The sequence below is a fragment of the Bos javanicus genome, chromosome 14, assembly GCF_032452875.1.
Source record: "Bos javanicus breed banteng chromosome 14, ARS-OSU_banteng_1.0, whole genome shotgun sequence".
NCBI lineage: Eukaryota > Metazoa > Chordata > Mammalia > Artiodactyla > Bovidae > Bos > Bos javanicus.
In genome coordinates, this window is record NC_083881.1 from 8,957,034 (window position 1) to 8,971,281 (window position 14,248).

A 14,248-nucleotide genomic window follows, 5' to 3' on the forward strand; every position below is an offset into this window, starting at 1 on the left:
GTCAATCCCTCCATGTCTCCTCTGCTCTGGGTTCAGTTACCCTATTGCCTTTTCCGGGGCTTGATTCCTACAAATAGTTCCTTTTTATTTCAGATCAGTTTATCCCTGAATAGCAAATAAAACCCTCTGCATAGCGAATGCAAGGATCATTCATGATAAACAGACTGAGTGCCTACTCTGTGCCACGCAGGCATGACACGACGAACCTCTTCTAAGTGATTCACTTACCCCTCAACAGATAACCTCTGAGGGGCAGAACCTAAGAGCTGCATTTTACAGACTTCAGAGCTCAAAGCTGAGCCACTTCCTGAAGGCCACTCGGCTAGGAAGTGGCAGTGTGGGATCTGAACCCAGAGCCTGGGCTCCCTGCTGCTGCACCGCACCCCTCAGGAAGACCCTGAAGCCCACGGGCTGTGGCGCACAGCTCCACGGGTGGCAGGAGAGCGGGCCAGGTGGCGGACAGTACTAGACCTATGCTTTTTGAGAGGAAGGCTTTGTGGAGTTATACAGCAGAGGGGTGGGGCTGGAAATACAAACACGAAGACTGATGCAGACACGGCGACAGTGCTCTCCGGGCACATGCTGAGAGCTTCATCTCAGCCATATCTGATCACATCCGCAGCTACGGAGCTGATTCTTCCCGCGTACGTGAGGATGACTCCATCTGGCAACTTGATTTTTACTAACGCGCTTCATTCTTAATAGAATCCAAACAGTGGATTAGTTTAATAAATGTGATAGCTATTATAAGAATGGCTATTATACAGAAGTTATTAGATTTTTTTTATTGCTTACATATGAATTGCAGTGAATTTTTACATTACAAAAAACTCAATTCATTACATTTAGTACATATATTGGCACAAATAAAACAAATTAGTCCCCCCCTTTTCAGACAGGCAGAAGAAAAATATTGTGAGGAAGTCAACTGCTGGTAAAGTACAGAATTAAGATTCTTAAAGAAAATGTATTCAGAAGTATTAAGGAAGAGTGTGTGTGTGTGTGTGTGTGTGTGTGTGTGTGTATTCAGGTTAATTCCAATGACTCTATATAAGCAGACAATACAAGTATAGAAGGAACATTTAGATGTTAACTATTCAATGTCAAGGAAAAAAATGAATGATATAAGCAACAGTGTACAGCAGAGAGAGAACGATGAACAGTTTTTATTGAGTTTTAAATATCTACAAAAATATAGCAGTACAGTGAACTTCAATACATCCTAACGTTCAGTACCCAAACCGGCTATACTAAAATAGCACGCATACCTATGACCTGCACCATCTCCTGCCATCTCCTGGAAGGGATAGCAAGCCAAGGACATGAATCCATATTTCTTACGAATCGTTAATGAGACCAGTTCAGTAATCTAGCATATACAGAAGTCTACTGTGATTTAAAAACAACTACAACAAGAAAATCCGCCCCCCCCAAACCCAAATCAACTGGTTACAAAGAGACCACAAGAAAAGTGTGATAAACATTAACTGAGATGGTTTTCCTTCACATGCTATACATGCATTTTTAAATCACAGAGAAACGTGAAATTGTGTCCAGCAAAGTTTGTTTTGCATGAGTGCAAATGAATATATATCTCCTTTTCTTATACTATTAAATTATATATACTTTTCATACAAAAGCACACAGTGTTAATCTATAAAATGACATCCAAGTGGATGATGATTGTTTTTGCATGTCCCCCTGCTTAGATTTTTGCACAATCAAAAGTTAATATCTTTCTTTAAAAATACAGAAGAAAAAAGGAAAAATAAAGGAAAACATAAACACTGGCCTATTAAATGCTGAAACGTTTTTGCCTGGTCAAGATCTAAAGTTATAGTGACAGCTGCAATGGAGCCATTTAAGCCCAGTGGTGACTGCACTATTATTTGGAAAACAAAGTCTTGTTTCTCTACATTGAATAAACCACCATGGATGCTTGACAGGTTTCAAAGACTAGAATCTTTTGCAAGATGTTTCAAAATGCTGTACTTTTGTTTAAATATTCAAAAAAATTTAGAGTATACTTGTTCCATCTTGTTTCTACTGAAAGCGCCCAAATAATCCTAAACACATGTCATTCTTCACTACGATTTTTTAAACAAATGCTAAAGCTAAAACTCAATTGTTTTTTGGGTCATAATCTGTGATATGCATACTGTTTGATGTAAAAAGGAATCAAAAACCTGAAAAGGTAGAATTATAAACAGACTATTTTATAAAAATGTCCTAAAATAACTTTATAAGAGCTGCAAAGAAAGTTGCTCATTTTTGCCATGTGATGGAATTCACTAAAATGTACATAATTTTAAGAAAATACTATGTGTTTGTCAGCACATGTAATCCTGGTAGCTTATTAAATCAACACAAGTTTAAACTGGCAATCTTTTAGCACACTTAACGGCTAAACCCATAGGCACTCTTTTCAAATGTAATATCATGAATCCTAAACAGAGATGCATACAAGCTACAGTTCAAATCTTACAAACTAAAACTCCATTTGGGGCATTTTTTTGACTATGAGGATTTAAAACAATGCACCATATAAAAATGTAAATTAATGTGCTCTCAAGAGAAATTAAAATGTACACACTCTTCACAGGTGAACTAGTAGCTGTTTTAAATGTCTTTTTTTCCTATACTAAATATATAGCTCATTTAATTAATGGAGCCACAGCAAAAATACTACTGTAATTTCAAAGTATAGTCTGTAAACTAAATACATCTTATGATGTAAAAAATATTGCACAGTTTGGTACTCCAAGGGTAAGTTCTAAGACTCTCAAGTAGAATGGTCAACTTTTGGCAGAAAACACAGTATTACAAGAACTAGACACTTAGACATATGGGGATTTTGGGGTCATGTTCTAGGACTATTACTCAGTAGATGTCATGACCATAGACAAGTTGAGGAATGACAGTCACATATTGTTGAAGTGAATGAACAAAAGGATGCCAATCACAACATCCAAAACATGGGGACAAAAAGCCACAGGACAGTTCTGCAGCCCCACGATTAATGTATTTGTATGTTTTTGCTTTTGCAGACAAAGAAAAACAAAAGCAGTTCTAATTTTAAGCAGTTGCGTAGATGTCTAAGAAATACACTAGACACTTCATACATCTTCAACTCTGGAAGGCTTAACTTTTTAATTATATGTTTGTGAAAGGCTTTAAATATACTATTTAACAATGAATTAATGTGACACCAATATATGTTCAATTTTAAAAGCCAATAGGAACCTAAAAATAAAAAATTAACATGGCATAAACCCATCTTCAGAAGTACTCTATAAATCATATAGCTACAAAATTTCTAACCTGGTATGCCAAGCATTGGTTAAAGATAAATTCCATCATAATTTTCAGTAAAGTAAACCCTGAAGTCAGCTTGGCCCTAGTTTTTACGCTTTCTGCTGAGGTCTTCATGAGCCACTCAGTACACACACAGATCTGGAAACTTCATTTCGTAGACTGGGACAGACTGGTATTGGGCGTGCCCAGAAGCAATGGTCAGCGTTCCCGATGGGCTGGGAGGAGGGCTGTAAGAGAAGAACCAGGCACTGTCAGCAGGTGTGTGGAAAAGCTGTTCACTTCACACAGCATCCCCATCACTACCTGCCAACAGCAGGGTAAGGCTCTGCCGTCACAGGGGTCAGTGTGACGGAGCTGCAGGCCAGCTGCAAGGTGGCATGGGGTATAGATCACAGTGGAACTAAGCTGTTTTTAAGTTCTAAACTAGACATTCTCCTCTGAATAGGGTATATATAATTTTAACAATGGGATTGCATCATATTCATTCATATAAGCTTGCTTTTTGATGACGACAGCATGGTATTTCAATATATAGATATATTATGATTAATTTATTTCCATGGGCAGACTGTACATTCATTTCCATTCTTCATTATTATAAATAAGGCTGACAGGTCTATTCTTACATATACATAATTTTATCCTGTCTTCTTGGTTTATAGTCTTACACATAGAGTTTTTGGACCAAAGTAGATTCACAATTTTAAGATGGGTACACACTGTCAGGATCCCCACAATTCATTCTTTCAACATCTGGCTGCACCATCCTCTTTCACCACTATAAATACTGGGTATAATCGTTCTCTCTTGTTCTCATCTTTGGCACTCCGGTAGCCAAAAGGGAATTCATTCTTATTTTCACATTTTGGGTTACTACTAATGGTACATACTTAGTATTCATTTTGTGTTTCTTTTAAAATGAATTCCCTATTTGAGTCTACTGCCTGTATTTCTACTCACACAGTTTTCTCTTATCAATTTGGGAAATGATCTTTTGTCATATGATACAAATGCTTTTCCTCAATTAGTTACTTAATTCTTATCTCTATCATAAAGATGACACTTTTCATCATTCAAAAAAGTTCCTTGGTGTCTTCAATCAATTTCTCCTTACTCCACATGCTCACACACCTCCAACACTGACTGTGTTCTGATCTCTGTCACTGAAGATTGGTGTCCCTTATTCTTGAATTTCATATGAAGGGTCCATATAGCCACAAAAAGGGTCAATACAAGACACACTCTTATGTCTGATTTGTTTTGCTTGATGCAGTTTTTAAGTTTACCCCCCAAATGTGTTCCTTTTCACTGCTGAATAATATTTCACTGCTGAATAATATTTCACTGCATCAAGAGCACCACTATTTGTCTACTATCTCTCCATTCTCCTGCTCATGGATGTCTCGTAACTATGAAAAGAGCTGCTAAAACATTCTATTTCTCTGGGTAAATACTGAGAAATGGGATTATAGGATTAAGCAGGTATATATTTAACTTCATAAGACACTGAAACTTCTTCAAAAGTTTTGCAGAGTATTTGTACCATTTTATACTATGAGCAATACATGCAGACTCTTCTATAATGTTCAATATACTATTAAGTTCATCCAATGACATTTTTTCTTTTTTCAGATACTGTATCACCCAGTTCTTGAACTACAATTTGGTTCTTTTTCAGAGTTTCCAGTTCTCTCCTAAAATATACATTATGTTTTTCCTTTAAATTCTTTGATATGTGTGTGTTCTTTTAAGATCATTATCTACTAATTCCAATAACTGATCTGTGGGGCTACTTATTCTTACTGTATTTTCTTGCTCCTTTGCATTTCTTGTAATTTTTTTTCCATAAGGTCAAAAGGAATGAAGGAACAGTGGAAACTGAGGTATAACATTGCTTATTTTGTTTCATTGCTTATTTTGTTTCTTTTCTCAAGAATACAAACTCTCTTCTCTGTCTGGTAGTTGACTGCTTTGTTTAGTTGCCAAGTCATGTCTGACTCTTTGGGAGCCCATGGCCTGTAGCCCGCCAGGCTCCTCTGGGATTTCCCAGGCAAGAATATTGGAGTGGGTTGTCATTTCCTTCTCCAGGGGATCTTCCCGACCCAGGGATCGATCGCGTGTCTCCTGCATCAGCAGGTGGATTCTTTACCACTGAGCCACCAGGGAAGCCTATCTGGCAGTTACAGTGTGGAAAATTAACAAGAGGAAATATATCAGATAGAAACTGAAAACCCTGAAGATACACTAAGAAGTCTGTTTCATTTCTCTGTATCATGTAAACTACCCAGAACTACTACTTCCTAACCAGGTGACCTTGGATAATTACCGAACATCTACATGAATCTGTTTCTACATTTGTAAAGTAAAAATAATCACTACATATTTTTAAAATATGATGTAAATACTAAATAAAAGAATGCACTCAGCAGAGTGCCCAGAATACCACAAGTTTTCAATAAATAACTAGTAGCAGTAAGGTTTAATAAATGCAAATTATTAGTAGTAGTTGCAGTACCAATGAAAAAGTCATAATACTTATTCTAAAATACTACACCCACATAGTTATGATAGTGGGATTAAATGTAACATAGAGGTCGCTAGCAATATTTCTTGTCAAGAACATGCATTATAAATTTGAATTTCGATTATTTCCACTCACTAGCTGGATAAACTTCTGCAAGTTACTTTACTTCTCTAAGCCTCAGTGTCTTTACCTGGAAAATAAAAAAACACAGCATCTACCTAACTTTTCAGGACTGTGGTGAGGATTAGCAAAAACAATAGATACAAAGCAGGTAGGTATTTATTATTAGAACTAACAGGCAACAAAGATTCTGTACACAGGGAATGTTGCCTGCCATTCGCATCCTACAAGGTCAAGCCATCAGCCACTGCCGTTTCCCACAATGGTACGCCCTAAGGGGGATTCAGAATGGGGAGAAATGGGAAGCATTCTATTAATTAGACACTGGCCCCACAGCCAAGGTGCATATTCCAGGAACAATTTCAATGAGCCCAGATCCTTGGACCTTCCTATACACAGAGAAGCACTAAACTTATAGGCTGTGTATAAGTGCCCACACCTAGCAATTTTCACTGAATCTAAGGAATACAGCATACTGCACAGTTTAGTCTGATTCTCTGTTCTGAACTTTTATAAATGAGTGATTCGCAGCTTAGTAGGGGGTGGCATGGTGGTTAATGCCTGGAATGAGATGTTACACTGACGAAAAGGTGCCTTGCATAGGAAGGCAGTAAAAAGGCTGGGGGAAAAAAAGCAAGTCAACTGAGCATCTACCTGTTTATTCTATTTATAGGATACAAGGTTTGATGCAAAACTGATTCAATCAAGCTGAAAATATAAAAGATGTAGGGAAAAAAAATCTCAGAAGCACACAGAGCAGTCTCCACACTGGAGTCAACCTAATAATATGCACAAATTCATTCTTCAGATGGAACCTGGAGTTTTCCCTCCCTCTCTGATGTGCTTCATCACTTCACAACAGACACAGAATAACCCATGTTGGATACCTTATGTTTGCAGAGCATAAAATACAATTGCTCATTGGTGTACACAGGGGTTTGGTTTCAGGACCACCCAGACAGCAAAATCCTTGGGTGCTCAAGTCCCTTATATAAAGTGGAGCGGTACTGGCATGGGACCTATACAACATATCTTCCCTGGCAGTTTACATATGTCTAGATTATTTATAACATCTAATACAATGTAAATGTTACGGAGTAGTTGTCAGCATGCAGCAAATTCAAGCTTTGGTTTTTTGGAACTTTCTGGGATTTTTTTTCCCCCTAAATATTTCTGACCACTGTTGGCTGAATTTGAATATGCAGAACCCGTGGATATGGAGGACCAACTATAACTAATAACAGGACTCAAATAGACATAACCTAGGAAAATTCAATTTATGTTTGATAATTCAAGTGAGCCATCTGCAGAGGCAGAATTGTTATGGCCCTAGAAGAATGATGAGGTTGAACTATACAAAACAGTAGTTTCTGTACGTCAAAATGATTAAATCTGAGAAACTACCTTGTTAAACATATCACTAGAATAAGAGTCTTCCAATTACTCAAATGTCCATAAGGTGGTTAATTGCTAAGTCGTGTTCGACTCTTTGTGACCCATGGACTGTGGCCTGCCAAGCTCCTCTGTCCATGTGATTTTCCAGGCAAGAATACTGGAGTGGGTTGCCATTTCCTTCTCCAGGGGATCTTTCCGACCTAGGGATTGAACTGAGGTCTCCTGCATTGCAGGCAGAGTCTTTACTGACTGAACCATCAGGGAAGCCTGTCTTTATAGAACCATTTTAAAGGAATTAAGTAATCTAAAAAGGAAAGCTAGAAAAACTTTAAGAAATGGTATCAGACTATCCAGTAAACAGAAAAACTACTAAGACAAAGACATCTATATGATCTTGGGTTTACTCTAAATGAAAAGCAGAATTACTTAAAAGCTAGAAATTTATAGGGGTCTAATAGTTTTTATTTGTTGTTTTATTCATCTTGTAGTACCAAAACCCTTACCGTATGGTGAGTTCCAATATTTGAGCAAGTCTATCGTGAAGCAAATTTGCCTACAAGGAGAAAAAACAAATGTTAACAATGGATCTATTACTTTCGCAATGTCCATATGTAAGAACACAAGTGATTTAAAGGACAAAGCATACCTGTAACTGTTAAGCTGATGGTACAGAATGTTTACTGTTTTGATTTTATCTGTCTCATACACTGAAATTTAATGTAAAATTTCTCTTCATTCCTTTCCTAGTCTCACTAGTAAAAACAAATTGATATACACACAGAACAAAACACCTACAGCAAAACCACTGAAAACCACTGCAAAAAAAATTTCAAAGCAACAAAAATCATTAACATTTAATTTGGGATCTGCTATTTCAATCAGCTCATACTGCACAAAGACATTATTTAAGGCTTCATAGCTACATCTTCAGTTTTCTGTCCCTATTCCATCTACTCCCTTGTGGATTCTATTGACCTGCCTAAATCTTAGAATTTACCCATCAGTTACCATGAAAAGCTCCAACAAAAATCAAACTCCACCCCACCGCCTCCACTATGTGCTCACTTACTTTGGATTCACACTGTGCTGCTATTTCTTCAAAAGGTGCTTTCTGGAATTTCTCTATCACTAGACGCCTCTTTTCCTTTTCCTGTTCTTCCATTCCACTGGTATCTATATAAATGTTAAAAAAAAAAAAAAAAACCCATTAAAATGAATACAGAATTTTATAGAACATTGCCAATGATCCTAAGAACAAATGATCTATGCATAAAAAATAAGGGTAATTTACAGGACTACTTGTTTAGGGAAAAAAGCAAAACGTGTAACATCCCTGAAATGTCTTAGTTGAGGCCAGAAAGCGCACACAAAAAACTTCAAAATTACACTGCACAAAACCCTTTTTCATAGACTATCTTTGTCCCTCTTACCAAAATAAGCAGAAGCACAACTTCCTACAAGTCAAGCAACCTCAAGGCCCTTCCTGAAGAATGATTATTTTATTTATAATCATGCCTTTGCACATATGAGGTACTAAATAAAAAGTCTGCTAAATCTGATAATGAATGGCATGACTGAAATCTAGATATGGTCAAGTGGACTAACCATATTGGTTTAGTCTTTTCCATTTATCTTCCATAATTTGTTTTTTTTTTTTTTATCTTCCATAATTTGAAAAGGGATTGTTTTTATCTTAAAATGATGTGTGGTCTGGTCAAAGATTATAAAACAATAAGAGGTCTGTCTTTTTGATACTACTGATATATTAACTGTGTCTATCTGCTTAACAATTTGAAAGAAGGCTAATTAATGGTTTAGTTATTGACGGTCTACTTTAACAACCCAGTGAGTCAACAATTTCATAAGGCAAAACACACTCTGTTCAAGGTTCTTAAAATAAAGCTGCTCTTCAGGTACAAAATTAGCTAGTTTAAAAAAGGGCAAGTAGCATGTAAAAAGGAAATAGGTCTTTTTTTTTTTTTCCCTCTGAAATTGTGTCAGGCTAACAAAGTTGTAGACTTTATGTACTTCTTCTAAATGAATGTAATACAGAATTACAATCACATCTCTAGTGTTCACTGGCCCAGGGTCACAAGCTTAAATGTGCCAGAGGTCAGGCACGAAACAAATGTTTTAAATTAGGTCAGTAAAAGAGGTAAGAAAAACAGACTTGGGCAAGCTGAACATCTATCTCAGGGCTTTATTCAAATTCAATTTCTGAAAATAACACTTCCACCCAAATTTGGCCTGCAGGCGGCAAATCTGTCCAGCAGTTCTCAAACTTTCTGGTTTCAAGACTCCTTTATGTGTTATATCACTTGATAATTTCTGTATTATAATATAAAAATGAGACTTTAAAAATATTCATTAAATTCATCAAAAACTCAAACCACTGTACGTTAACATAAAGATTTGTTTAATGAAAAAATAACCATATTTTCTAAAGTGAAAATTTAGTGAAGAGAATGGCGCTGTTTTATATTTTTGCAAATCCCTTTAATGTCTGACTTAATAGAAGGCAGCTGGATTCTATCTGCAAACATTCAATGCGTTGCAATGTTATTTTGGTTGAAAATAAAAACTAAACTCACACAAGCATGTACTGATATGTTGGGAAAGAGTAATTCAATAGCCTTTTCACAGAATTGTAGCTATTTCTTCTACAATAAAATTTGACAAGTGGTAAAGTTAGTTGCAATATGGAATCTGAAACTTTATTAATGAACTTTTTACAATTGGTTATAGTAACATCTACTGGTCTGTTTTACACTTTGAATAGAGTTCTACTCATGCATGGTTCTGTAACATCGTGCAATGGTCATCTGGAATACTGCTCCACTGACTTCTGCAGATCCTCTAAATAACTGGGAGTATGTGGCATCAAAGAATGCGATGACCACCAGATGAGTTTGAGGCCACTGCCTTCATTCATGTTAGTACATGCAGCAGAGAAGCAAACTATGTCCTAGTGTTATGCAGAAAATACTTCTGGACTTGAGGATCTCTTGAAAGAGTTTCCCCTGGGACTCCAGGGGACCAAAGATACTCTGACAACACTGTCAAACTGTAAATTCCTCAACATGCCTTATCAACGTTTAAATGTCTCAAAGTGTCTTATATATAATAGGTGTTTAAAAATTGCTTAGTAAATTCAAAGCCTTTGACTGTGTGGATCACAATAAACTGAAAATTCTGAAAGAGATGGGAATACCAGACCACCTGACCTGCCTCTTGAGAAACCTATATGCAAGTCAGGAAGCAACAGTTAGAACTGGACATGGAACAACAAACTGGTTCCAAATAGGAAAAGGAGTATGTCAAGGCTGTATATTGTCACCCTGCTTATTTAAATTATATGCAGAGTACATCATGAGAAACGCTGGGCTGGAGGAAGCACAAGCTGGAATCAAGATTGCCGGGAGAAATATCAATAACCTCAGATTTGCAGATAACACCACCCTTATGGCAGAAAGTGAAGAGGAACTCAAAAGCCTCTTGATGAAGGTGAAAGAGGAAGAGTGAAAAAGTTGGCTTAAAGCTCAACATTCAGAAAACGAAGATCATGGCATCCAGTCCCACCACTTCATGGGAAATAGGTGGGGAAACAGTGGAAACAGTGTCAGACTTTATTTTTCTGGGCTCCAAAATCACTGCAGATGGTGACTGCAGCCATGAAATTAAAAGACGCTTACTCCTTGGAAGGAAAGTTATGACCAACCTAGATAGCATATTCAAAAGCAGAGACATTACTTTGCCAACAAAGGTTCGTCTAGTCAAGGCTATGGTTTTTCCAGTGGTCAGGTATGGATGTGAGAGTTGGACTGTGAAGAAGGCTGAGCGCTGAAGAATTGATGCTTTTGAACTGTGGTGTTGGAGAAGAATCTTGAGAGTCCCTTGGACTGCAAGGAGATCCAACCAGTCCATTCTGAAGGAGATCAGCCCTGGGATTTCTTTGGAAGGAATGATGCTCAAGGTGAAACTCCAGTACTTTGGCCACCTCATGCGAAGAGTTGACCCACTGGAAAAGACTCTGATGCTGGGAGGGATTGGGGGCAGGAGGAGAAGGCAGGAGGATGACAGAGGATGAGATGGCTGGATGGCATCACTGACTTGATGGATGTGAGTCTGAGTGAACTCCGGGAGTTGGTGATGGACAGGGAGGCCGGGCGTGCTGCGATTCATGGGGTTGCAAAGAGTTGGACACGACTGAGTGACTGAACTGAACTGAAATTCAATTTTATTTTGACAAATCTGATGTCATATTACAGTAAGAAAAAAAATCCTCTATAAGATTAAGCTGAAAAAGGTCAGATTTTATTTCATGTATGATGGGCACCAGAGTGTTTCATGTCCCTTGATAATGATGCTCTTATTCTAATATTTCTTAAAATCAAGAGCCAATTTCCACTCTCTATAGTGAAAGTCAATTTCCATGCTCCATTGCTTTACCAGTTAGAAATAAATTCAGAGCATCATTAGCCACCAGGAATTTATATTAATACTTAATTGAAGGAATCATTCAAAAAATTTTAAAAGAGGCAAATTATATGAGGTAAAATTTATTTCCAGAAAGGCCAAAGGAGAAAAATCAAGAGTATTATTTTATGCAAAGATAAGTGGAAAGATTAGAGTCAGTCAGACATGGGTATGAGATTTGGCTCTGGTATTTACTAGCTATGTGCTCTCAGGAAATTTGTTAATTTCTCTGTTTCAGCGTTCTCACTGATTATATAGCAAGAATTAATGTGATAATGCCTACTGACAATTTCTGCCAGCTCCTTTCTCCTACCCCATTAGAAACACACCTCTAATTACGCTGCTGTATGCCCACTAAAAATGACTCTACATAATTTTCAGAATTTTCATCTGCCCATCTCCAATAAAAGGAAATACATTTGTTTGTTAGCCATCTGTATGTCTTCTTTGGAGAAATGTCTATTTAGTTCTTTGGCCCATTTTTTGATTGGGTCGTTTATTTTTCTGGAGTTGAGCTGTAGGAGTTGCTTGTATATTTTTGAGATTAGTTGTTTGTCGGTTGCTTCATTTGCTATTATTTTCTCCCATTCTGAAGGCTGTCTTTTCACCTTGCTAATAGTTTCCTTTGATGTGCAGAAGCTTTTAAGGTTAATTAGGTCCCATTTGTTTATTTTTGCTTTTATTTCCAATATTCTGGGAGGTGGGTCATAGAGGATCCTGCTGTGATGTATGTCGGAGAGTGTTTTGCCTATGTTCTCCTCTAGGAGTTTTATAGTTTCTGGTCTTACGTTTAGATCTTTAATCCATTTTGAGTTCATTTTTGTGAATGGTGTTAGAAAGTGGTCTAGTTTCATTCTTTTACAAGTGGCTGACCAGATTTCCCAGCACCACTTGTTAAAGAGATTGTCTTTAATCCATTGTATATTCTTGCCTCCTTTGTCAAAGATAAGGTGTCCATATGTGTGTGGATTTATCTCTGGGCTTTCTATTTTATTCCATTGATCAATATTTCTGTCTTTGTGCCAGTACCATACTGTCTTGATAACACATGAAAAGATGCTCAACATCACTCATTATCAGAGAAATGCAAATCAAAACCACTATGAGGTATCATTTCACACCAGTCAGAATGGCTGCGATCCAAAAGTCTACAAATAAATGCTGGAGAGGGTGTGGAGAAAAGGGAACCCTCTTACACTGTTGGTGGGAATGCAAACTAGTACAGCCACTATGGAGAACAGTGTGGAGATTCCTTAAAAAACTGGAAATAGAACTGCCTTATGATCCAGCAATCCCACTGCTGGGCATACACACTGAGGAAACCAGAAGGGAAAGAGACATGTGTACCCCAATGTTCACTGCAGCACTGTTTATAATAGCCAGCACATGGAAGCAACCTAGATGTCCATCAGCAGATGAATGGATAAAGAAAGCTGTGGTACATATACACAATGGAGTATTACTCAGCCATTAAAAAGAATACATTTGAATCAGTTCTAATGAGGTGGATGAAACTGGAGCCTATTATACAGAGTGAAGTAAGCCAGAAAGAAAAACACCAATACAGTATACTAACGCATATATATGGAATTTAGAAAGATGGTAACAATAACCTGGTGTACGAGACAGCAAAAGAGACACTGATGTATAGAACAGTCTTATGGACTCTGTGGGAGAGGGAGAGGGTGGGAAGATTTGGGAGAATGGCATTGAAACATGTAAAATATCATGTAAGAAACAAGTTGCCAGTCCAGGTTCGATGCACGATACTGGATGTTTGGGGCTAGTGCACTGGGACGACCCAGAGGGATGGTATGGGGAGGGAGGAGGGAGGAGGGTTCAGGATGGGGAACACGTGTATACCTGTGGCAGATTCATTTTGATATCTGGCAAAACTAATACAATTATGTAAAATTTAAAAATAAAATAAAATTAGAAAAAAAAAAAAAAAGGAAATACATTGACTGCCTCTCACAAATTCGTGCAGCCTGCATGCTGCCACCATATAAGGCGACACTCAGATACACAGTGATGCTGTCACAGCTCCAGGAAATGCAGTCTGGATAGAGGAGGATACTCATCCAGGACAAGACAGCACAGCCACAAAGACCTGAAGAGTGCAAGCTAATAAACGGATACTGTATCTATAGAGAAATCAACAGTGTATACATTTGCCATGTTGCCTCTGGTAATTCCGGCATCTAAACAAGTACTGAGATAAAGAGAAGCCAGTAAAAAAAAAAAAAAAAGAAGAAGAAGCTAGTAAAATACTAGGGAAGCTAACAAGCAAAAATCTTACCAATTGCTTTCTTCAGTGCTTCAAAGGTGATTTCTTCCGTGTTACTAACCTAGAGAAAAGTGATTTTAAGTAAAATAGAGGGTTTAGAAAGGTCAATATAAATGACACCCTCACCTAGT

The 14,248-nt window shown here is 37.4% G+C and overlaps 1 protein-coding gene across 4 annotated transcripts in view; it reads right to left on the reverse strand.

The window, feature by feature from the left end:
• Positions 1-1,146: 1,146 nt before the first annotated feature.
• Positions 1,147-14,248, reverse strand: part of EFR3A (EFR3 homolog A) — an 86,580-nt gene continuing 73,478 nt past the window's right edge. For 2 of the 4 annotated variants that reach the window (XM_061438573.1, XM_061438574.1), the window contains exons 20-23: positions 14,130-14,178; positions 8,424-8,527; positions 7,858-7,907; positions 1,147-3,542 (exon numbers count right to left, since the gene is read on the reverse strand). In XM_061438573.1, coding sequence (XP_061294557.1) covers positions 3,437-3,542; positions 7,858-7,907; positions 8,424-8,527; positions 14,130-14,178 — 309 coding nt within the window. In that variant the 3' untranslated portion in view covers positions 1,147-3,436. Of the gene's footprint in view, positions 3,543-5,974; positions 6,030-7,857; positions 7,908-8,423; positions 8,528-14,129; positions 14,179-14,248 lie in introns of those variants that run through there. The other 2 variants (XR_009740754.1, XM_061438576.1) reach the window with 2 other exon arrangements.